General features: G+C 38.4%; 1 protein-coding gene across 3 annotated transcripts in view; it reads left to right on the plus strand.

Annotated features, from left to right (window-relative positions):
* LOC127448067 (glutamate decarboxylase 1-like) overlaps positions 1-26,975 on the plus strand; it is a 48,484-nt gene that overhangs the window by 4,287 nt on the left and 17,222 nt on the right. The window contains exons 4-14 of one of the 3 annotated variants that reach the window (XM_051710345.1): positions 913-1,068; positions 3,197-3,439; positions 4,797-4,887; positions 7,842-7,954; positions 17,643-17,758; positions 19,416-19,495; positions 19,582-19,636; positions 24,359-24,475; positions 24,571-24,635; positions 25,084-25,162; positions 25,495-25,644. In XM_051710345.1, coding sequence (XP_051566305.1) covers positions 913-1,068; positions 3,197-3,439; positions 4,797-4,887; positions 7,842-7,954; positions 17,643-17,758; positions 19,416-19,495; positions 19,582-19,636; positions 24,359-24,475; positions 24,571-24,635; positions 25,084-25,162; positions 25,495-25,644 — 1,265 coding nt within the window. Of the gene's footprint in view, positions 1-912; positions 1,069-3,196; positions 3,440-4,796; positions 4,888-7,841; positions 7,955-9,611; positions 9,831-12,517; positions 16,164-17,642; positions 17,759-19,415; positions 19,496-19,581; positions 19,637-24,358; positions 24,476-24,570; positions 24,636-25,083; positions 25,163-25,494; positions 25,645-26,975 lie in introns of those variants that run through there. The other 2 variants (XM_051710347.1, XM_051710346.1) reach the window with 2 other exon arrangements.

A 26,975-nucleotide genomic window follows, 5' to 3' on the forward strand; every position in this document is an offset into this window, starting at 1 on the left:
GAATTTACGGTCACTAGAAATCCATTAAATTACAATCCGTCAAGCCTCTGTTTTGCAGAGATAATACAAGTCGCTTTTACTTTGTGCTGTTGTGCTTGTGGACAGATCTAGATTTAGATTGTGGTCACTGATGAGAAATCTGTTTTTGGTTGTGTTTGATAGATGCAGACATATAGGCTAAATGTAAATTGTCCAATTTAGATTGTTGTCATTGATCATTTTTATTGTAGCCTATTCTACGAAGTAAAAAAGTTAAAGCCATCAGGAACGATTTAAATGGAATGTCAGGTTATTTAAAATAGTTCTTAGCTACTTGAAATCTGTCTACCCAATGAGATATCATCGCCTGAATTATCCCGGCGCGGAAGGATAACATGATGAAAAATATGTTCATATAAGAATCGAAAGAGCTCAATGTTGTCTCGATGCAGAATTTTTCTCTCATGTCTTGAATAGCATATGCTACCTTAATACTCTTTCATGTATTCATGAATTCTGCAATGAGACAGTGTGAAGCGGGGTATTACTTGGTTCACCCAAATGAAACTGCTTTTATTGACAGTTATGATATGCAATGTCGTCCCTAACGTCATCAGTTTAGTCTGTGAGATCTCCCCACGGGGATGAGCACAGCATCAGCACCGCGTCCTCACGCGCGCTCATCTCAGTCTATGTGAGCATCGGGATTTACTGCGCCTTTAAATGACTATTATTGACCCTTAGTACTGAACACTGATGTCATTGGTGGTGACCTCCCCCTAGATAACGTGTGCCATAAATACACATGACTCGAACAGTACGGACATCACCACTGTTCCGAAATGAAGTTTAAAGACATTTGAGTTATATTTGCTGCAGTGTTTGGAAATGGAGTCACCTCATTGCAGTCCTCTTCTCTTCGTAATAAAATAGGATTTTTGCAGAAGAACAATAACGTTGAGGACAAAAGCCGTATAGTCGGCTTTTTTAACGATCAACAGACCTTCAAGAACATTTTAACACGGGACAACGAGCGAGACTCAAGCTTCAGACGCACAGAGACGGACTTCTCCAATCTGTATGCAAGAGGTAAGTGATAAAATCTTCCTTCCCCCAGTGTTCATATGGCTTATAATCACCTTTATATGCAGAGAACAATAGAAACAGTAAAAAAAAAAAAAAAAAAAAATCATCCTATTTTACATATCTTATTTTTGCCTTGACTTTTTGTTTTGGGGGGCTGAAATGTATTCAGATTTTTATGCTTTTTTCCTTAATTGTATTGAAAGAGTTATTTTCCAGTTATTCCAGAATTTTACATCATAATATAATAACACAGCCTAACTGAATAGTTTAAATAATTTAGCGGCTAAATTATTTAAATTGTACAATCATATTTTTATTTTATGTAACTTTCAAAATTTTAGCCTATACTTTTACACCATAATTTTCACTTGAATTTTTTTGTGTATTATAGTGTACTTCGTTTAACATACAGTTAATTATGTGCACAATAAACAAACAAACAAACAAACAAACAAACAAATAAATAAATATATCCTTAAATAAATAAATAAAATAAATAAAAGAAAACCCCCATAAAATTACATACATACGTAGCCTACATACTAAGGTTAATCATTCTACATATTTTGGACAGTTAAGCAGTTTGATTTTGTGTTACATTGAAAAGTGGGTTTATAAAGCACAAGTCTAAATGCAACAGAATTATTTATTTTAGTATTTATTGCTTTAGTTCAGACTGAAATGGTATGTAATCCAGATCAGCATAGTCATCTCTCCATAATAATGTATTATATTATGCTATAGCATTTTGTGGAAGCTACAGTAAAATTTACATTCTCTTTGGAGCAGATATTTCCTGCACCTATATGTTATCTGTTGAGTCCAGATGTGACATTGTGTCCAAATGCATGTTTTCCTGGCTGTGGTGATAGTGTATTTCTTTATTTATTTGTAAAATATCAGTTTAAATATATTAAACTTTATTAGTTTAAACATTGTTTAGCATGACATTTGAGCATTATTATTTAGATTGTTAAATGTACTTGCACTCTTGACACAAAATACAAATTAATATACACACTGATCAGCCACAAAATTCAGAACTGCCCCTCACTGGATGTTTTTGTTTTTGGCACCATTCGAAGTAAATTCTAGAGACTGTTGTGTGTGAAAATCCCAGAAGATCAGCAGTTACAAAAATAATCAAACCAGCCCATCTGGCACCAACAATCATGCCAAGTCACTGAGATCACATTTTTCCCCATTCTGATGGTTGATGTGAACATCAACTGAAGCTCCTGACCCGTATCTGCATGATTTTATGCACTGCACTGCTGCCACACGATTGGCTGATTAGATAATCACATGGATGATTGTTGGTGCCAGATGGGCTGGTTTGAGTATTTCTGTAAATTGCAAAACTTGTAATACGTTTCTCCAGGTACAATTCCCTGCAGTTTCCAGGTGAAATGAACACTAGGCACTACAACAACTGTGTGTTTTATTCACTTTTACTCAAATCATGACTTTAATGGCTGATTATGACTTTATAAATACTTATTTTTCTCTCTATTACTCAGAACCTACTATTGATATCCACACACTTTTACTCTAATGCATCTTTTGAAAAATAATACATTTTAATGCTTGTATTACAGACCCACCTACATAAATACACTTATTCCAGCATGGTTAGCTTGCACGGTAGCTCACCTGATAGGGTGCTGTATTTGAAGTTAGATATCCATGGTTCAAGACCAGCCATGGACTCAAGCTGACACGTGACATTACAGAGTCATAGAATTAGCACGGAAATATGTGGTTGATTTAGAAATTGTGATTTTTAATTGTGCTTCTACATTTTAAAACACTAATGGTTTGATTTAGATACTGATAATGTAAGGATGTCTTTTTTAACTTCTCAAATATATTTTAAAACACTATTGGTTAGGTTCAGGCAAAAAGTTTCACATTAGGGAGGTATGTTTTAAAAACATCCATCTAAAATTCACCTCAAAACCTCGACATTTTACTTGCTTTTGGCACCCCCAGCTGGACAGTTCACTGGAAACCTGCAGCCAAACATGTTACACAGCACGTAAAGTTTGAGTTGCAAAAATGTTGTCATATTCACGTAGAACTCAACTGCAACAGTTTTGCTCATTTCTCTGTGTAAACAATTTGGTGACAGATCTACTTCCTGCCAAAAATGGAGAGGAGTGTACAATCCAGTTCCTGCTTGAAGTGGTGGACATCCTCACTAACTATGTGCGAAAGACCTTCGACAGATCCACCAAAGTGCTGGACTTCCATCATCCACACCAGCTGCTGGAGGGAATGGAGGGGTTCAACCTCGAGCTGTGTGATCAGCCAGAGAGCCTGGAGCAGATTCTAGTGGACTGCAGAGACACACTCAAATACGGAGTCCGGACAGGTGATAGAAACCTACACATCTTCTACTGCTGTGCGAATAGCAAAATAGGAACAAACTATGAGAAAGCTTTCAACAAGTTGATGAGTGTTTCAAGAGCACTGTTGTCATATGCAAATTAAAAATGGAGGTGGTTATGTTTTTCCATTCATTTCTCCCATAAGGATTTCATAAAATCCTTCATAAAACAGTAGTAAGGCATGAACCAAACCAACCAGCTCAGAGTTGAATCACAACATGAAAAACTTTTATTAGAAGCAGGAAAGTATTTGAAAATCGGATAAAAAGACAAACGTACAAGACTGTGTACTTCGCTCATGCGAATGACATAATCGGATTAAAAACAATGTAAAAATATAAAATTATTGATTTAAAGTATCTGATTATACGTATAGAAACAATACATTTCGTTCAAAAGTGTTCAAATATTTGAGTGTAGGCTCTAGCGCCCAACAGTCAATGAATGTAGAAAGGAAGTCCCACCTTACAGATAAAAGAGCCAATCGCTTTTTAGATACAGACATCGCCTGTCAATCAACTCGAGAACACGCATGCGCAATAGTTAGACAAGCCATGAAAATATTGTTTTTTAGCATAATATGAGGTCAAGAAGCACAATTTAGGATACCAGCATTGTCAGATTTTACTGCTGATTTGAAATATGTTCTTTGATCGTAATCTTGACCAACTGTTTTTGAGATTTTGGTGTTCCACCATTCAAGTAGATAGGAGCTGCACTGGCATTAATGGAAATAGCCTCCCGAGAGCATTTCAAAGATGGCCGATAGTGGACTGACTTGCTAGAAAGACTTTGGACCGACTTGATTGCGTCATTCACAGTGTGTCATGGGAGTCGCCGGTCACTGCAGAACTCTTTTGCCACACTTTGTTTGCCGTGATTCTTTGATAGGTGGATTATTTATTTTTTTTTTTTGACCAGAAATTCCACTATTTAACTAAAAAAAAAGAAAAAAAAAAAAAATAATACAGTTGAAATAATGTGGACTGATTGCTTCATAAGAAAAATATACCACTGATTAACAACCTCGGAGCTCATGGTAGATCTGTTTTTTAAAGGTTTATAAGTTATCGGTAAAAATAATTTAGTCAATTCATAAAAATCTATTCATTTTAGAATTTTTTTTCTCTCTCTGTAACCAGACTGCTGCTCTGTTACAGAGAAACCATGTAATGGGATTAAAAACAAAAAAACACTAAAATAGAACAGATAGGAAAATGACTATTTTGCATTATATTGATCATTTTTTCACGAATGATGGGTGATGATATGGATTCAGCTGATGAGTCACAGAGGGCAGGGAAAATACAATATTTCCTCTCTCTTTCTATGTCCCTGCAGGTCACCCCAGGTTTTTTAACCAGTTGTCTTCAGGCCTAGACATCATTGGTTTAGCTGGAGAGTGGCTAACGTCTACTGCAAATACTAACATGTGAGTTCCACCATTCTTGCTTTAGATTTGTTATTTTTAGGGAGTTCATGAACATTACCATAATAAGACGTTATCTGCATATCAAAGACAGGCCAATGTCCAAGAAAAAAACAGCCACATTTTCAATAGAAACCTGAGTATGCCAGTTCAGAATAACACATGTTAGCTCTCAACAGAAAAGCTCCAGTGAGATATGACAGAGTGTTTTGAGACTGCAGATGCTCACATGGCCAGAATGTAGCGTAACACCTCATTGGTCAAGGCTAATTTACAGCCACATGCTGAGACACACCGCCAGCTGTGACTCTTACACAGTCTACGCCTCTACCCCTATCCATCCATTCAACTGTCCATCATAAAGCAGACTGGTGTCTGTGAGGAATATTTAAATTTAGTGTTCAAAAACAGCAAAAATAATAGAGGTTCTCTTAATAACAAAATATACAAAGATTTGATTTTTTTTTTTTTTTTAACAAAATATGAGTGGCTCTTGCCCGAAAAGCTCGCTGCCATGATTCTAGGGGGTCGTGAATGGTTGCTTACTGGTCCAATTCAAAAGAGTCCATCCCTAAGTCTTTTATGATTTTCTAGTCATGAAATTTGGCCTGGGTCCCTACTTTAATGTAAGTCTACTGTATTTTTTCCACCCATTTATCACCTGGCAGGTGAAAGTTTGATCGCTTAGAAAAGTAATTGTCCCTTTCCTCAAAAAGTTGCATGATTTAGCATTTATGTCTGTAGCAAAAATGTTGTGGGACTGAGTTATGCTCAAAGTTTTTTTTACGTAGGTTTAGGAAAAAAAAAAAAAAAAATGTTTAATCTCTAAACATATTAATTAATATTACAGATATTAATAGTAATTCTTGCCTTAGCAAGCACAACTAATTAACGTTTTCCATGTGGCAACCGGTGTTGAATGTAATCTGAATACAAAGCAATTAGTTACTGTAATCAAATTACTTTTAAGTCAAAAAGTGTAGTGTAGTAGTGTAAAAGTGTAGTAGAGTAACACATTACATTTCAAATTTGTTTAATCAGATGGTTACTGACTTTCTATTAATTTAAAGCTTTTAAGTGCATTACTTGGGTTACACAAAACAATGTTATGTAGAATATATTTAAAACATGAATTATGTTCATATGTATGTCCGCTTGCGTTTCTGTGACAGTTGAAGAGTCACTAATGAGTCATTATAAGGTTGAAATGTGTGGTGCTGAGTGTAAGACTTGAGTGGGACAATGAACAAGGAGGAAATATAGACATTTTTATATGAGTTAAATTGAATTAGTAATGTGATTACTTTTCCCATGAAGTAATTGGTAGTGTAATCTGATCACATTTTTAGAGAGATAATTTGTAATTTGTAGTGGATTACTTTTTTGAGTAATTTACCCAACACTGGTAATTTAATGTCAAATATAAGAAGTAGAGGAAGTATAATTCTGCTCTGTAAATACAGTATATTTATGGGTCAGTTGGGTTCTTTTTATATATATTTAAGTACAACAGTGAACATCCTGGTCTTGTTTGACCTATGGGGGCCAGGGATTTTATGATGTCTTTCTCTGGTGAAATGTTGTTTTCTCATGAAGTACTGCAGTACAGTGAGCATTTACAGAAGTTTGGTGTAAGGAAGTAAGTGTATATAGACACAGTACATACAGTACAGTATAAATAAGAGCTAGCTGTCACACTTGTTCTACAGTGAATATTTCTACGGTTATGTTTGTTTTGGAAAGTAAATTTCTCTATAGACACAAAGTGTTGGCTTAAAAAAAAAAAAAAAACTTTAGAACATGTCCACAGATTTTGAAAGGTAAACAAAATACCAAACCATTGTTTTACAGAAACAGTAATTAAAGTATTGTATAAAATTACAACATTTAAAACATGTGACAGCTTGTCCTGACTTGACATTGATGACAAATTCCCTTGTCCTGAGAACACAGTCCAGTTGTCACGATTCACTGTTGTGTCGCCTTGTGTTTATCCTCTGCCTTCTGTTTTCCCTGGACTACAATTCCCAAAAATGCACTGCCCTCATCTCTGTCAGCTGTTCCCAATTGTTCTCACCTATGTTCCAGTCCCTTGTTTGTCCTTGTGTATATAATGCCCTGATTTCTGTTCAGTCTTTGTCAGTTGTTGTGTTTTCTCCTGTTCATGTATCGGTTCCCATCGTGGATGTAACGTTTGTTTTATTTCCTAGTTCTGCCTTGTTCCAGTGTTTACTTTGTTTTTGTACTTTGCTTTATTTTCTATTAAACTTTAGCTGCATCTAGATCCAGCTCTCATGACTTCCTTGCAAACATTACACCAGTTTATATATATATATATATATATATATACACACACCTACATTATATAGCTGACTCTTGCCTGAATGTATTCTGGTGTGGTTGTATTGTGTTCACTTGTTTACCCAACAGCTATTACAAAAATAGTCTGCTATTAGGATTTTAGCTAGGAGCATTAAATTCACTAAAGGTATCCTAACTGAACAAGGTGTTTGAGTCCAGTATACAAAAATAATGCATTTGTCAGTTGCACTTCTGACTTAGAACCTTATAGGTACTGAGATATAGCACTTGCGACAACTTCTCCATGTGACAGCTAGCGCCGGTGTCCCCTGATGTCACCAGCTCGTGTTTGTACATGTCCCTGCTGTCTCTAAATTATATGCCAGTACTCTTTAAATTGATCAGACAGAACTGTATGAGCACTTGACATTTGCATTCTCTTATGAGCTGATCATCATGAATAATCATCGTCGATGATTACTGACTGCTAATAGGTTGAAGAGGTGTCCAGTGGGGTCCTGCCTTCAGAATGTATCTGTGATGGATTGAACAGGTTGACAGGGGTACAGTTATTTAGTGAATTTCCTCCTACTTGTCAAGACACTCATAAATGTGGGACAGGTAGAGATGACCTGTGTGCGTGTGTGTGTTTACAGGTTCACATATGAGATCGCACCAGTGTTTGTGCTAATGGAGCAGCTTACCTTGAAGAAAATGCGAGAGATTATTGGCTGGCCAAATGGAGAGGGGGATGGAATTTTCTCACCAGGTGAGAATTCTGTCAGCGACAGAATTATTAAGAATACCAGACTGGGGGCCTGGGTAGCTCAGCGAGTATTGACACTGACTACCACCCCTGGAGTCGCGAGTTCGAATCTAGGGCGTGCTGAGTGACTCTAGCCAGGTCTCCTAAGCAGCCAAATTAGCCCGGTTGCTAGGGAGGGTAGAGTCACATGGGGTAACCTCCTCATGTTCGCGATTAGTGATTCTCGCTCTCAGTGGGGCATGTGGTGAGTTGTGCATGGATCACGGAGGGTAGCATGAGCCTCCACATGCTGTGAGTCTCCGCAGTGTCATGCACAATGAGCCACGTGATGAGATGTGCGGACTGACTGTCACAGAAGCGGAGGCAACTGAGACTTGTCCTCCGCCACCCGGATTGAGGTAAGTAACCACCTCAATACCAAAATAAGGAGGTTTATTTATTAATTTTTTTAAATACATCAAAAGACATCTCTCTCAACAGCTGGTGGGTGCACAGATTTTCAAACATTTAAATGAATAATTCCTGCAAGAAGCCTGAAACTGTGTACATTTTTCCATTTTTATTTTTTTTGTATGGCATTTTTCACAATACATATTTTTCCAAAGCAGCTTTTAAAAGAATCATGCCTTACAACCCCCCAGTGAGCAAGCAAAAGGCAACTGTGGCAAGGAAAAAAACTCCCTAAGATGTTTAGGTATGAGAAGGAAGAAACCTTGTGAGAAATTAAGACTTGTCAGGGGAGTCAGTCTTCATCTGACTGGCACAATTAAAACAATTTCTTCAAACAAATATAAATACATGACATTCGCAAATGTCTGACAAGATATAATTAATTATCCAATTAAATGTAGGGCTGTCAATCGATTACTTTTTTAAATCAAATTAATTGCATGATATGCTAATTAATTAATCAAATTAATCGCAATTAATCGCATTATTCACATACAGTATACTGTATCTATTAGCAGAGAAAGGCCCCCAAATAAAAATCATTAAATGTAAAATCATTAAATAATCATATTAAAATAATTATAAATAATATATAAATAATATAATATAAATAACATATAACAAATAAAAAAATATAATGTAAATAATAAATAATTTAGATTATTAAAATGTATTGCATTATTGTGGCAGATGAGTAAAGCATTGATTAGACCAAGGGTTCCCAAATTTTTTTTGTCAGTTGAACCTCTTTGACCTAAACAGTTTACTTGATGTACCCCTGATACATTTATTTATTTATTTATTTTTTACAAATATTAACCTTTTGAAATGAATGAATTTTACGTCTTTGTACAAGCATTTGTCTTATTATTGTTATATTTTAATGAACCCTTATTATTGTAACAAGATCTTTGGCTCCAGGGAATGAGGAAGCAGGAGATGGCGATTCCAACACAGGAAAATTCGTTTATTTAATCAAAAAGGTTCGCTTAACAGCGACAAATAAAATCAACGGAGATATCAATAAATCATAGGGGGAAATAAATCAGGGCAGCTTTCAGTCACACGGCAAACTACCAACACACAAACAGCTTGTTAGTGCTGGGACGATTCATCGACGTAATCGACGTCATTGATTACAGAAATACGTCGATTTGCATAACATGCGTCGGCACGTCGCAGTGGAGTAATTAAAATGGCAGCGCCCGGTTTAAGTATGGATTCCCCCGAAGAACAAGCTGCAGCTAAACAAAACTCGCCTACGGTTATCTAAAGCTTGGGAGTATTTTAGCCAGAGACCCAACAATGTGGTGCTGTGTAAGCTATGCAAATTGGAAATGGCATATCACAGCAGTACAACCGCCATGAATGAACACTTGAAGCGAAAGCATCCCGGAGCACTTTGTCAAGATGGCAGCAAGGCAGCACCGTAAGTCCTGTTTACTTTTTGTCTCCACCCAAGCATGACATATTAGTATTACAACACGTGTTTCTGTTTGTAGTAGTCACTTTAAATTGATGTTCTAAATGTTTCCTCATCGCCCCCATGTTAAAAGTAATTTCTGCACCGCTGCTAACGTAGGGTGACTATACGTCCTCTTTTTCCTGGACATGTCCTCTTTTTCGGACCTTAAAAAAGCATCTGGCCGGGATTCCTAAATTTGCGAAAATGTCCAGGATTCGGCTTTAGTGGCATTATGATTATTAACCCCTCTTTATAAGTCCCGCCTTCTCGCACACCAATTGGTCAATTATAAGAGGCTTGCAGCAACTACTGGCAAATTCCTGCCTGTCAATCTCTCCGTGAACGCGCGAAGTGCTGTTGTGTTCGGCATCAAACAGTTGCTTGACAGTAGCAGCAAATGACAGCTGAGTGAAAACAATGCCCTAACGAAAATTTACAAATTTCTGCAAATTTACAGAAGATTTGCACAAAAATTCCCATGCTTTCATCCAGGTCGAGATCCTTGGGAAGCAGAATGTATGACATGTAAAGCTGGCGCTTATGTGTCAGTTGCTAATAAAGGTGCAAGTGATTTAGAAGCACACATTAGCCCTGCAAAGCATAAAGGGTCAGGAAAAGGTGAAAGTTCATCAGGTAAATTAACGGACTACTTTTTTGCGACCAGTTAAAATTGTTATCACATTGATTCATTTTCCATGGCCATTCAAAATAATACTAATAGTAAATGAAGGTACACTCATGGCATCAAATATTTTATTTTAGTACATGGACATTCAAAAGAATGCTGGAAATTTTTATTTATATATATATATATATATATATATATATATATATATATATATGTTATGCTAATAGAGTGTCTTTTTCACTGTATTAAAGTTGCATTCCTAGTAACACTGTTTTTTGTTGCAGAATAATGCCCTGCAGTGCACACTTTGTTTCTTGTACATTTGTTTGTGTTTAAGGGAAGATGATTTAATAAAATATTGAAATATTAATGAGACAAGTTTTGTATATTTATTTTGGGTTAATTAATTGTTATATTAATCAAGTAATAATTATAAAAAGTCTTTAGAATAATCGGCAAATTAGTCGTTAGATTAATCGACTAATCGGAAAAAAATAATAGTTAGATTAATCGACAAAAAATAATAATAAATAAATAAAAAATTATCGTTAGGTGCAGCCCTGTTAGTGTCACAGATCCACCTGACCTTCCCGCCACAAACACTCAACCTTCCCGCTTCCCTGAATACTGATCTCCCGCACCTGTCTCCAATCACCGTGTCAATCAGCTCCTCTATATAACACTCCACTCTCCCTTCAGTCTTCGTCTGGTATCATAGCAGTATACAGACTCACCTTCTACTTACCTGACTCTTCAGACTGCTCTCTCGACAATTCCTCTCCAGTGCTGTTCCGAAGTTTGTTCCAAGTCTCCTCTCCTGCGTCTCCTTCCCTTGGTGTTATCCTCCAACCCAAGTAATACTTCTACCTACAAATACAATAACCTCCATCAAGTACTGTTGTCTGTTCCAGAACCAATTTGCTCATTCACCACTCACCTGCCATTTGCTGTCTGTGTTTGTGTTTGTTCAGTAAATACCTGCTTTTGGGTTCACCACCACCTTTGAGTCTGGGTTAATGTAACAGGATACCAGACCATCAAGAATCATGAACCCAGCAGGTTCAGATCCCAACCAGGAGCTGGTTGACACACTCCGTCGAGCACTAACCACCTCAGACCATCAAGAATCATGAACCCAGCAAGTCCAGATCCCATCCAGGAGCTGGTTGACACACTCCGTCGAGCACTAACCACCTCATCTAACCCCACTGCCCCGCTGTTCTCGAACCACACTTCCACAATTTCTTCACCGGTCTATTCTGCCAGTCCCTTGGTCAATCCAGCGCCATACTCCGGATTGGCGGAGAACTGCGGTGGCTTTTTGCTTCAATGTTTGCTCGCCCTAGAGATGCAGCCACATCTATTCCCCACAGAGCGGTCTAAGGTGGCGTATATCATCAACTTGCTCTCTGGACGAGCACTGCAGTGGGCCCAACCACTTTGGGAGCAAAACAGTCCTGTTACTCAAACTTTCGAGAGCTTCACTCGACACTTCAGAGAGGTTTTTGGACATCCTGTGGGTGATACTTATGCTGGTGAACAACTCTGTAATCTTTGTGAAGGTAAAGTCACCATCCAAGATTACGCTCTCAAGTTCCGCACCCTAGCAGCCTCCAGTGGACGGAATGAGACTGCTCTACTCACCACTTACCGTCAGGGGCTCAACCCAACGCTGCTGCTGCATCTCACTTCATTTGATGACACCATGAGGCTCGAGCACTTCATCCAACTTTCCATCCGAATCACCAACCGAATGAAGCCCTGCCTCAATGAAGTGCCCACCTTGCAGTCTCCGCCTGTTCCTGCACAATCACCCTGAATCCAATCTTCAGAACCAGGCGGGGAGCCTATGCAGATGGATGCTTCCCAGCTATCATCGGCAGAGCACCAGCATTTGTGCCTGTACTGTGGTGGTAAGGGACACGTCATCTCGGCATGTCCCATTCGTCCTCCATGCCCACTGGTGAGTCATGTTACTTACTCTAAAGTTTGTTCCTCTCCCTTGTCTACCAGTGTGACACTTACTGCTCCCAACTATTCCCTTACAGTACTCGCACTCCTCGACTCTGGGTTAGCCAGCAACTTCATCTCAGATGCGCTCTGTCACCAACTCCAGCTCCATCCGCGGCCATGTCAGCCCAACCTAAAGATCCAATCCATTATTGGCAAACCCATTGGCAGAGGTGTGATTCATCATTGTGTGGGTCCCGTGACACTCCAAGTTGGGTGTCTGCACCATGAAACCATCACCCTCCTGGTTTTGGAGAACTTGACCGCTGACATCATGTTGGGACGCCCATGGCTCAAACTGCATTCCCCCATTATTTCCTGTCTTTGGGCGACGTCTTGAAGTGGGGCTCCCAATGCTTTCCTACCTGTTTCCCCAATCTTCCCATTCCAAGGCCCTCGACTATCGCCAAGAAATCTCCTCCTCTCTGTCTCAACTCCACATCCATCGAGAGTCCTATCCACTCCACCTCTGTGGAAATCCCATCCTGTTACTCCCACTTCCAGGACGTCTTCTTCCCACTCCGCGCCTCACAACTTCCACCTCACTGACCTTTGGACTGTGCAATAGACCTTCTCCCTGGTGAGCCAGTGCCCCGTGGCAAAATATAACCTCTCTCCATCCCTGAACAGAAGGCCATGGAGGAGTACATCGAGGAGGCTCTCAACCAAGGCTACATCTGACCTTCCACATCCCCTGCTGCTTTGAGCTTATTCTTCGTGGCAAAGAAGGACGGAGGTCTCTGGCCCTGTATTGATTACCGCTCCCTCAACAAGATAATGGTAAAGTTCCAATATCCACTTCCCCTCGTCCCGGCTGCCTTGGAACTGTTGAGAGGAGCTACCATCTTCACCAAGCGGAACTGCGCAGCGCGTATAACCTCATTTGAATCCGGAAGGGAGATGAATGGAAGACCACCTTTGTAACTCCAACCGTCCATTACGAGTACCGGGTGATGCCGTATGGCCTTGTCAACGCCCCCTCCGTATTCCAGGGCTTCATGAATGAGGTGTTCCACGAGTACCTCCATTGATTCATCCTTGTTTACATCGACGATATTCTGGTGTACTCCCGGAACGAGACCGACCATCGTCAACACGTTGCGCTAGTGTTGGAAAAGCTGAGGGAATACCATCTGTACCTCAAGGCTGAGAACTGTTCCTTTCATCAGTCGTCCCTGCAGTTCCAAGGTTACAACATCAGCCCTGAGGGTATCCAGATGGATGAGGGGAAGGTAGAGGCTGTGTGATCCTGGCCCACTCCTCCTACCATCAGAGAACTCCAGCGCTTCTTGGTTTTCGCCAACTTCTATCGTAGCTTTATCAGGAATTAAATCTTCACAGCCCCCTTAACATCTCTTCTCCGATCCAAGCCTAAATCTCTGATCTGGAACTCCGAGGCTTCCTACGCCTTCCAACATCTGAAGGAAGCCTTCACCATGGCTCCACTTCTCATCCACCCCGATCCTAGTAAGCCTTTTGTGGTAGAAGTAGATGCCTCCACTAATGGCGTAGGAGCCGTGCTTTTTCATCAGCAGGGGAAACCATCTAAGCTCCATCCATATGCCTTCCTCTCTCGAAAACTCTTCCCGGTGGAGCAAAATTATGACATTGGAAACCGGGAGCTCCTGGCTGTCAATTTGGCCCTGGAAGTGTGGCAGCATTGGCTAGAGGGGGCCCTACACCCCTTCCAGGTAGTAACAGACCACAAGAACCTCGAGTACCTTCGAGAGGCTCGTCGTCTAAATCCTCGCCAAGCACGTTGGGCCCTCTTCTTCACACGCTTCAGTTTTACAATATCCTATCATCCGGGGAACAAGAACATCAAGGCGGATGCCCTTTCCTGACTTTACGCTCCAGAGGAAAGCCCTGAGAAGTGAGCACACCATCCTACCTCCTCACATAATTGTAAGCCCTATCCAATGGTCCCTGGACGATAGAATCTCTGATGCCACCACCACTGAACCTGCTCCACCGGGCTGTCCCACCAACAGAACCTTTGTACCCTCCTCTCAACGTTTATCACTCATTGACTTCTTCCACTCCTTCTTGGGCACTAGCCACCCTGGGACCAATAGACCCTCTCGCTTATATAGGACTGGTTCTGGTGGACTTGCATGGACAAAGATGTCAGAAGGTTCGTCCAGGTATGCCCGGAATGTGCCATGTCCCGAACTCCTCGACATCTACCGACTGGCAAGCTCCTTCTGCTACCCATCCCACGCCAACACTGGTCACACCTTGAGGTTGACTTTATCATGGACCTGCCATCTTCTGAGGGATTCATCTGTGTTTTGATGGTCGTTGACCAATTCTCCAAAGCCTGCAAGTTGATACCCCTCAAAGGTCTTCCCACAGCCTTTGAAACCGCTGAAGCCCTCTTCAACCATGTGTTCTGAAACTACGGGTTTCCCAAAGATATCATCTCAGACAGAGGTCCCCAGTTCATTTCCAGAGTCTGGAGAGCTTTCTTTTCCATCATGGGAGTGACCATCAGCCTCTCTTCTGGTTATCATCCTCAGAGCAATGGGCAGACTGAGAGGAAAATTCAGGAGATCAACCGTTTCCTTCTAACCTTCTGTCATCACCGCTAGAACCGTTGGAGTCATTTTCTGTCCTAGGACGAGTATGCACAGAATTCCTTACATCAACCATCCATCAACTTAACACCTTTCCAGTGTGTACTCGGCTACCAACCTCCTCTTTTCCCCTGGTCCAGAGAGCCATCTGATGTCCCAGCGGTCAGCTATTGTTTTAGAGAGAGCGAGAGGGTCTGGGACTTAGCCCCCATCACCTGCAGAGGGCTGTGCGCCGCCAGAAGATCCTTGCCGATGCCTGGAGATCGTCAACCCCCAGTTACCAACCCGGGCAGAAGGTTTGGCTCTCCAATAAGGACATCCGGCTGCACCTACCATGCAAAAAGCTAAGTCCCCATTACATTGGTCCCTTCACTATCACTAAACAAATTAATCCAGTCACCTACCAACTACAACTTCCCCCGAATACTGCATTCACCCTACTTTCCATGTCTCCCTCCTGAAACCTCACTATCCGTCTCTTTCTCCTCACCCCTCAGAACCTGATACAGCTGACGACCCCCCAGCCACTTATCCTGAAAGACAGACCCATCTACGAAGTTCATGACATCCTGGACTCTCGACGCCACAGGGGTCACCTCGAGTACCTCATAGACTGGGAGGGCTATGGTCCCAAAGAAAGGTCATGGGTACCCCGAGACGACATCCTGGACCCGACCCTACTCACTAACTTCCACGACACTCACCCAGACCATCCAGCTCCTCATAGACGGGGTCAGCCACGGTGTCGGGAGGCTCGTCCCTCAGGAGCGGTCCGTGGGTTGGGGGGTAATGTCACAGATCCACCTGACCTTCCCGTCACAAACACTCAACCTTCCCGCTCCCCCAAATACTGATCACCCGCACCTGTCTCCAATCACTGTGTTAATCAGCTCCTCTATATAACACTCCACTCTCCCTTCAGTCTTCGACTGGTATCATAGCAGTATACAGACTCACTTACCTTCTACTTACCTGACTCTTCAGATGCCAGTCCCTCGATGATTCCTCTCCAGCGCTGTTCTGAAGTTTGTTCCAAGTCTCCTCTCCTGCGTCTCCTTCCCGTGGTGTTATCCTCCAACCCAAGTAATACATCTATCTGCAAATTCAATAACCTCCATCGAGTACTGCTGTCTGTTCTTGAACCAGTCTGCTCATTTATCACTCACCTGCCATTTGCTGTCTGTGTTTGTTTAATAAATACCTGCTTTTGGGTTCACCACCATCTTTGAGTCTGGGTTACTGTAACAGATAGCTGGGCTCTCTCTCTCATCTGCCGCTGTCTCCTCTCCTTATTAGCCCCTGTCACTCCTCACTGAAACATAAAACAGGTGATAAGCACAGGTGGAAATCATTCACCACTTATCTCACCCAGCCTCACTCCCCACAGCACGGCGCTCGGCCACGCCCCCACCCCCGCTTCCAGAATTATTTATTATTATCATTTTTTGAATATTTAGACGTTATAGATTTAAATTCTACATTTGATATCTTGATATTATATAGCCAGTATTTACATTTATAATTATTAAAAATTACTTTTCATACAAGTAACAATTCCAGGATATTATAACCTGTGGTTGGGGGAAATGTCCCCTTTACCTCTAGAAATATTTTTGGAAATAAAACATTGTTCTATGTTTTTAGGAAATTCTAAATTATACTTAGAGTTTTGGCAGCCATGCAAGGAAATACTAGCCAACAGCCTAAAGGATACCTTTAAGACCCAACAGAAGTCTCCGTCAACCAGTCCGTTCAGAAGTAAACTGAACCAGCACACAAGAAGTTAAGATGCTCGAATACAGGAGTTGATGCCTTCAAAATGGGACGTTTTAAGCATTTTGAGCACTTGAATACAGAGACGGTGCTGTCCAGTGAGGGAGGGTTGTCCTACTTGAGTGTTACAACCGATATTTGGGGCATACCAGCTAATGTGGGACAGTTTGCAACCCTAACAGGAATCTGTTTAGCAATTGAATTTGTCAGTCTGTCTGAGGTAGACTTATTGGACTTATTATAAGCAGTTTTCTATGGATGCATCTATGTACACATGCATCAGACGGATGCTTTTGCAGCACCTCACTTTGGTTGCGTCGCATTATGAACAACGTTTTTAGGATGCTGTGTCAAGTTAAGTGTTTCTTGAATATTAAAAAATAATGTCTTTAAGACCCCTGCATTCACAGTTGTTCTCTGTCCAGCTGAGTTTGAACACAAGAACGCATCCTCATCTTGTGCTGTCAGTAAGTGTGGTTTGTTGCCTTTAGAGCTGCACATTGCATATACAGCTGAAGTTGCGCTTACTGCCCCCTGCTGACTGAGACTCGTAAAAAATATGAAGGTGGTACTTCAAGCATGACTTGTTACGATGGTAGGATTATTCCTTATTACAGTCCTAGGACATAATTAATTGCATACATTTTTTTCCAGTTTTATTTTTTCTCTGTGTTAAATCGATATTTCTGTCTGTTCTTCTAGTGTTTGTACACAACACTAGGCCTACTGATCTACTCATTTACTTTAGGCCATCAAGATAAATGTAGCAAAGCGTTTGTGTTCTTGCAGGAGGAGCAGTTTCGAACATGTACAGTGTGATGGTGGCACGGTACAAACACTTCCCTGAGGTTAAAATCAAAGGCATGGCAGCTGTTCCCAGACTGGTGCTCTTCACCTCAGAACATGTATGTCATTCACTCACTGTTCTCTATCGCCCTTTGTATCTCTCTCTCTATCCCTCTATCTATCTCTGTAAGGTTGTGTGTCTGAGTGTATTTAAATGGTCATTGTTTCAGAGCCTGAAAGTGTTACTAATATTTTTGAATTATCACTAAATTTGGGTTGATGCTCACAAGTGTTACTAACAATTTACATGAATGTTCCATTTGTTAAGAGATTATGAAAGGCTTCATTGATGACTAATAATTGATTTACAAATGCATTATAAATGATTGATAATGATCTGCAGTTATAATAACATGAATAACAATGGTGACTTTTCTTCAATACTTTCCAAATAGCGAGCATTTTAACTTACTTTTACAAATGCTTAATAGCACTTTTTCGTACTTGTATTAATCAAAAATATATAATGCCCTAATTAATGATTTATGTCACAATGCAGCAAATTTCTACTGTTATAGTGAGATAAAAATGAGCGATTATGTCATTTAGCTACAGCACACTTTGTGTTTATATTCATCACTTTGATGTCTTGACTCACTTGTGTTGTCACTTTATTGTCACATTGATATCAAAAGAATGGTTTTAACTAGTCTTTAGTTACCTAAAGTCCTCTGTAAATACACTTTTCAGGTCTTCGTGCTCATTCACAGCATATATCATATAATAAAGCCTGATGACCATTAAACCATACTGAACTTTATGTACATAGGTTTCTAATGTGGGCAACTCCTTAATAAATGCTTCATAGGTTTTCACTTTACATAATGGTACATTTTCATAGGTTACTAATGTTGAATAAACGTTACTTAGGATTTTTAACATGAGGTAAAAGTGCTCACTATTTGGCAAGTCACAGTCACTCTTTTTATTCATGTTGTTGTAATCATAAATCATTTATAATGCATTTGTAAATGAGTTATTAGTCAATGAATCCTTGCATAAAACCTTAACAAAGGGAACATTAGTGCAACTCAAGTGTTTGTTAATTTTGTTAAGGGATAGTTCACCCAAAAATAAACATTCTGTCATGCATGTCATTTGTAACAAGTCTTCTAAAGGCACAAGATAGGTTTTGGTGAGAAACAATAATTTTTCAGAGAAACTTTTGACATCTGTTGGACAGTGTTGCTCATGTGTTCATGCAAGAACTTGTATTGTTAAGCACTAATGGCAATGCAAGCTCTTGCATTAACACTGTCACTGAAAAATTTAAATTTTAGGATCTGTGACCGATCATCAATGTAGTCAAACCTAGTGTGACATGTCTTGGTGCACTATATTTGATTGTACACCAGATTATGACACGCACCATATTATGGCATTTTTATTAGGCTTTTTTTTTTTTTTTTTTTTGTCTATTCTGGAGCTCGACAGCCTCCCATCCCATTCATTTTTATTAATTTTTTTAATGGAAAAGATCAGCGCAGACATTCTGAAAAACATTTCCTTTGTGTTCCATAAATGAAAGAAAATCATACAAGTTTCAAATGAAAAGACATTCAGTAAATGAGCAAATGGTGATAAAATGTTCATTATTGGGTGAACTATCTCCTGAACTATCTCCTGGATACTCATTTGAGAAAAATGAATAACCAATATAAGAACCACCATTCAAAAATGTGGCTTGACATACTATTGTTGAAATACTGTTCACAGAGTCACTATTCTATAAAGAAAGCGAGTGCAGCGCTGGGTTTCGGCACAGAGAATCTAATCTTGCTGAGCACAGATGAGAGGTAAGGGCAAGCTCTGTCTGTGTGTGCTGTATGTCTGTAGACCCTCTCATCAGCGAGAGTCTGTTACATTTGCGTCTCTCTGTTAGAGGTAGAGTCATTCCCGCTGATCTGGAGGCCAAGGTCATTGATGTCAAACAGAAGGTGAGTCTCCTGTGCACGAGATAAAATATTCAAAACACCTCTCTGTCAACCCTACCTATGACAATGATTTTAATATGCCAGTTTTCATGTTAAAAGGCAGCGGTCACACTGATTGTTTATTACATGGGTTATTTATTGAGTTTGGGGTGGGACTATCTGTTTGACGACCAACAGTAGATAGGAGGAGTGTTCGGGAAACCTGTTTGAAAACCGTTTTGTGATGCTGGCGATACGGAAATTACACACTGCAGCTTTAAACATTTATATGTGTTAACATGAGACTAGTGTGCAGTGTTAATAACCAAAGTAATTGGTAACACTTTTAAAATAACTTTCATTTATAAATAATTAACAAATTATACAGCATAATGCTTAACAGATCATTAGTTAATGTATTTTCAAATAGTTAGAAAGATAAGAAAATTGTTTGTTAATGTTATTTAACTAACATTACAGATCATTAGTTAATGTGAATTCAAATACAAATGTTATTGTATAATGTAACGTTTATTCATATATGGCTTTGCAATTTTTAATATCTGAAAATGATTTTTAATCAAATGTTATAAAATGATTAACAGATCATTTGTTCACTGGTAGCCAAAGGTTTGGAATAATGTACAGATTTTGCTCTTATGGAAAGAAATTGGTACTTTTATTCACCAAAGTGTCATTCAACTGATCACAATGTATAGTCAGGACATTAATAATGTGAAAAATTATTAATTATGTGAAACTCGCCATTGACTAGTGAGTTTCTAGAGAAAGCTGTTTCTTTCAAAAGACATGGCAGTCTATTGCATACTGTGACAACTCAAAAACAAACACAAAGACAATGTTAAGCTTCATTTAATGAACCAAATAGCTTTCAGCAGTGTTTGATATAATGGCAAGTGATTTTCTAGAACCAAATGATCAATTTAGCATGATTACTCAAGGATAAGGTGTTGGAGTGATGGCTGCTGGAAATGGGGTCTGTCTTGATTTGATCAAAAATGACTTTTTTCAAATAGTGATGGTGCTGTTTTTTACATCAGTAATGTCCTGACTATACTTTGTGATCAGTTGAATGACACTTTGGTAAATTAAAGTACCAATTTCCTTCCGAAACAGCAAAATCTGTACATTATTCCAAACTTTTGTCTGCCAGTGTAATTGTTATTGTACATTTGAATGCTTATAAATGTAACTTTGATTCATATACAGCATGACCTCATGCACTTTTTATATTTACAAATGTTTTAATAGATTATTTGTATTTTTCACTACTTCATGCACTATTCATGTTTACAAATTATACATTAATGTCAAGGAAATTAGTAATCGAGGTCTGTAAAGGCCACACATTTGCTGTTTGTTTGTTGTGGTATGTACAGAGGCGTCATTTATAGGTGGGACGGCTGGACATGTCCCTACTGTACTATTAGGTATGTTTCAAGGAACAGGAGACAAGTGGATCAGGTCATAACAAACTCTTTACTTTCCGTTTCACCTAGAAACCCCCTTATACATGCATCATGGGTAATGTATTCCCCACCTCTACAAATACCACTTTTTTCCTTTGCCAATTTTGTCCCCACCACTTTTTGAAATAGCTTTCGTAAGACAAGTGTCTAATGCAGAAGAAACATTTCCAGCTCTTGAGCAGGAGTTTTTATTTTGTTTGTGTGTGTAGTGGTCCAATGCTGGAGTTTGTAATTTTGACTGCTCATTTGTTACGGCTGTTATCTGTGGCATTGAGTGACAGCGGGCGGCGATGTTCTCTCGTTCATCTAGACATGCATTCTACTCGCTCCACTGTTGAGCAGCTTGTGCTCCTTTGCAAACAGATGTGTCTCTGCTCATGATATACTTCCACTAATGTACATATGCAATCTTTATTTATTCAAATAAAAAGTTATATTAGGGTGGATTATATCCCAGAACTCCTTGTACTAGATGTGAAAATTGTACCATGAGACCAATCAGTCATTCTGTCTAATAGTAACTGATCCATGCATTTATCAACTGACTAACAAAATAATTAGATGTTTGGCTCAAGTTATTAAATTAATTAAATAAAATATTTATTGGAGCGTTTGAATTGGTGATTGAGAATTACTTTTTATCAAACAGTAAAAGATTATTTGACATTATCCGCACATAACCTAATTAAACCAAACTGTCCCCACCACTTTTTAAAACAAAGTGACACCTATTGGTATGTATGCAGGCTTTTACAAATATATATATATATATATATATATATATATATATATATATATTTCAAATAATTTATTAATTATTTGTTCATATTTTTGTAGTGCCCAATCTAAAGTTTAAACTATTCATCCATTGTAAATGTTTATAAATGTTTGCAAATAATTATTTAGTACCTTTATGGGCATTGGACTTCGAGCTACTGTAAGTGGTTGAATTTAGTTGTATACTTGCTACTGACATAAACAACATTGAGTGAGAGAAAAAAAACTGCTTATTGATTCAATAACAGGTTTATAATATAAAACAAAAAGGGAAAAAATCCACAATATTAATCTTTCTGTTTTTTTGTTTTGTTTTGTTTTTTTTTCTGAAAAAATATTTACTAATACAGATTCTGACTAAAAAAACACATGTTGTTTTCTGGATCTTCCATTTTCGAGCAGTTTCTACAGGTCTTGCAATAAACCTGGTATTACACAAAAATGTAAATGAATCAACGCTTATTGACAGAAAGTTTCAGCTAAATCAACAGTGGTGGAATTTTGCGCCTGGGAGTGGGCAGTCACTTTTTTCCATTGCCGAGAATCTGTGGTCTCTGAACGGAGGACCTTGCATCAGGAGGATTGTGGGTAGTGTAGAACTTCGCCGGGAATTTGACTCAGTCGTTGCATTTCTTGACCAAATCTCGCAACTTGCAAACGGTGAATCGCCATTTGCAATTGCATAAATTTCTTCTGATTTTAAAGGAATTGTAAATGTTCAGATGAGTGTAGCTCAGTGTTACAGTAGCTGAATGTCCAATGCTCATTAAGGTACTAAATATTGTTTTGTTAACCTTTACAAACATTTACTGGACCTTGGTTACTATTTAGCTGAACATTAATGAATAATTTGTAACATGAATAGTGTGTGAAGTGATTAAATTATTTTTTTTGAAAACATTTGTAAAAAATGTGCATGAGCTCATATACTGTATGAATTGACATTTACTGACAACTGTAAGCATTCAATGATCTGTTCATCATTAAATAACACTTGTTAGAATCGTTTGTTGATGTTAAAAAGTTCAAGGCCATATATGAATTAAAGTTTAATAGAATTTTGAAAGTTTTAAAAGTATTTTGAATTTATTATAACTAATGAGTATTTTAGATTATTTAATATTAGTTAAATTCATTAGTAAACATTTATAAGCACATTATCTCATATTTCCAAGTATTTAAATATACATTAACTAAAGATCTGTTAAGCATTATATAATATTTGTTAATGATTTATAAAGTTATTATAAAGTGTTACCAAGTAATTAGTTACTGTAATATAATTACTTTTTATCCAAAAGTAATGTAACTGATTACATTTTAAATTCTTGTAAAGTGCAAAAGATTACACTTACTGCCTATCAATAAAGTTACATTTACATTTCTTTGGTTACACACACGTCTAAAATAATATTCTTTACATGGAACACATTAAAAAATTAATTACGCTCATAGGTATGTCTATTTGTGTTTCTGTAAGAACCGAAGTGCACACGCCCAATAATGAACCATTGTAAGGGAGAAACACGTGATGATGAGTGTATGACTTATGTCAACAGAAGAGAAGGAAATATAGACTTTATTTTGAATGTGTTGAGTGGAAATTAACTTAAAAAGGTCAATAGTAATGCCATTACTATTTCCATGACGTAATCAGTTATCTAATTACAATTTCAGAGAAGTGATTGGTATTCTGTAAGGGATTATTTATTTTTTTGGAGTAACTTACCCAACACTGTTAGTGTGATAAAATCATTTAAGAAACTTGTGTAAAGTTATAATCCAATGTTTCAACTCTTGTCATCACAATGTAAAGCTGTTACACATGGCAACTTTCACATAATATGCACAGGGATACCAGAAACAGACTTATCAAACAGAATTACGTTGATAAGGCATAACCAGACATTTGTTTTCCCAGAACAGTATTCCCGCCGATAAAAGGATGATTTAAGCAACTTACAGCTCAAACAAACACATTTCTTATGGGGCAGTTGTTATAAGTGCTTGGACAAAAATACATTTGACACATTTCTGATTTAAGCCCTTTTAACCTTTAATGACTTGTCCTGTAGACTTCTTTTTGCAAGAGCATTAGAGTTATAAAGCTGAACATGGAATATTCATTTAACATCACTATTAAAAGACCACAGTACAGAAGATCAGAGATCAAGATGTGAGTTTTCATTGTAATAATGCACAATTTATATGCCAGATATACAGGTATAAGACAACCAGTCAGTAATAATTTGGTCACAGGTATTATTTAACTAAGTGATATCAGAATATTAGCATGGTCACTTACATGTTTGTGTCACCACACTAACCATTAAGTCAGTTAAGTCTGTTATAAGCACTTTATTAATTTCAGGAACAATAATTGAGTTTAGTTTTAAAGATTTAGTTCTGATTTCCATTGTAATCTATGAAAAGTTCAGTTCATCTTGTGAAAGGGCTCGTTTGTTTCTGTGCTGTCCAGGGGTTTGTGCCGCTGTTTGTAAATGCCACAGCTGGATCTACAGTATATGGAGCCTTCGATCCAATCAGTGAGATTGCTGACATCTGTGAGAAATACAACATGTGGCTTCATGTGGATGTAAGTTTGTGATTATCTCATTATAAATTTGATACTCTGATTATGTGTGTTGACCACATTTTAATGGAACTGAAGGTGTGAATATGTGTTTTAAGGGAGCGTGGGGCGGAGGACTGTTAATGTCCAGGAAACACAGACACAAGCTGAACGGCATTGAGAGGTATCATACATTACATTACACTACACACCAGGGGTGTAGTGACCATCTGAACAGTGGGCACATATTATAAACTATTATTATAAAATGAAGTAAAGTAACAATTGCTTAGTAGGCTGAACTGACTTGCTGATAGGCAGGTAAGTGTGCGCTAGCCATAGCAGGATTACCAACTACTGCTTGTACATTTGTATAGTTAATTATCAATGCAACATGTTGGCAGAGGCTTCTGCTTATTAGTCATTCTACGCAGAGAGGAACATTTTTTTTTCTTTGCACCATGACCAAGCGAAACAGAACTGTTAAAATATAATGATTATTTCTTAAAAGTGAGGTGGACAAATGTAGAAATACCTAATTAGTTACAATTGTTGCTACACACTATAACGTTCTTTGCTTTTACTCTAAAAATCAACTACACATATGTGCCTGCACTGTGTTGTTTCTGCAGAGCTGACTCCGTCACATGGAATCCTCACAAGATGATGGGCGTTCCACTACAGTGCTCTGCTATACTGGTGCGAGAGAAGGTAAAAGAGAGAGAGAGAGAGAGAGAGAGAGAGAAAGAAATAGGGGTGGCAGCAAATGAGTGAATCTGAATCGTAAAATAATGGAGGAAAAATCAATGACACAGTACAAAGAAAACTAGATGAGAACGAGAGAACAAGAGAGGCAGAGAGACAAAGAAACACAGAAACAAAAAAAGAGCGAGGGAGGGAATGAGGGTCAAGATATTTGCTCATTGAAGCTTGTCATCATCTGCTATCTGACTATCATTATCTCTCCATCTGAGTTTGACATGTCATCATGTGCATCTTCTCTCAGTTTTTCTACAGTCTCACTTTGTGTATGTGTGTAACAGGGTCTTCTGCAGGGCTGCAACTCCATGTGTGCTGGGTATCTCTTTCAGCCTGACAAGCAGTATGACGTCACCTATGACACAGGCGATAAAGTCATTCAGTGCGGCCGGCATGTAGACATCTTTAAATTCTGGCTCATGTGGAAGTCAAAGGTGTGCAGATAGATCATCCAGAGATCAGAGCATCTAAGTGTTTGAATGAGAGCAGGGGAATGAATGAGTGAATGAATGAATGAATGGATGGATGGATGAATGGAATGAACAATCGAATGAATGAATGAATGAATAGAAGGTGATTGAGTGAGAGTATGGTGAATTAATGAATGAATGAATGAATGGGTGGGTGATAAAATTACTGAATGGATGATAGAATGAAGGGATGGATGGATGGATGGATGGATGGATAGAGAGAATGAATAAATCCATGGATGGTTGGATGGATGGATGGAGTAAGTAAATGGATGAATGATAAAAGAAATACTGAAAAGACTGATAAAAAAGATGTTTGGATGGATGGCTGGCCATGTGGGATGAACAGATGTTATTCACTGACTCTTGTAATAAGGGAAAAACCTTATATACTTTTTAATACTAAATTATTTTGAAATGAATATATTTGTAAACAAAGGTCTCAGCTAAGGAACCATGTAAGGGAACAGGTTTTTTTTTATTTATTTATTTTTACTTTTTTTCTGAAAATGGATATTTATTCACATGATAACTTACTGTAATTTGTGTCAACTTGTCAGACACACTAAAAAGCATACTATTCTAATTTGATCTATCCGACAAGAGTGTAAAGTCTTTAACTATCTAATAATGGTGTTCATTAAATTAGTTCTATCTGTTTTCACACTATTCAGAAAATTCTGAAGGAGTTGACAAAATGGAATATTTTTCCATCTTAACCTTATTTTGTACACTGAAGCCATTTAGATTTTCTTTTCCTCAGTTAAAGCTGCCTCTATAACAGTGCGTGAAGTGGGCGGGTAATCACTGGTATGCATTGCCTGCACTTCTCTTGTTTAGTCTACTGAGTACCGGCAGATTTCTTGCATACCACTACTTCTCAGAGTCTCCCTGTATGATGTAATGTTTTTATTTAATGTAAGTCAGTGATTTGATGCGGCCCACCAATCACTTTTATCTGACCCTCTAAATGATTTTGATAAAATCGCAGTAAACATCCAAGCACTCTCTGCGCAAAACTTAACAACACTTAACACGTGCAACAGCATCAGTGGTCGTCAAGTGAGCCATGGTACAGTTCCAGAGGATGTTTAAGCTTGTCTGGGCATAGTTCAGTTACACTCTTCTATAAAACACGGACCAGCTGATTTTATCGCATCTTATTCAATCAAATGTATTTATGCAAATTGTTTAGCAGTAAAAACTACAGACTTAAAAAAAATGCCAAAGCTGTTACAGAAGTGATGTCAGCTTATATGCACAACCTTTTTTCACAAAAGATCAACTGATGATGA

This window comes from Myxocyprinus asiaticus, chromosome 11 (assembly GCF_019703515.2).
Source record: "Myxocyprinus asiaticus isolate MX2 ecotype Aquarium Trade chromosome 11, UBuf_Myxa_2, whole genome shotgun sequence".
NCBI classification, from domain to species: Eukaryota; Metazoa; Chordata; class Actinopteri; order Cypriniformes; family Catostomidae; genus Myxocyprinus; species Myxocyprinus asiaticus.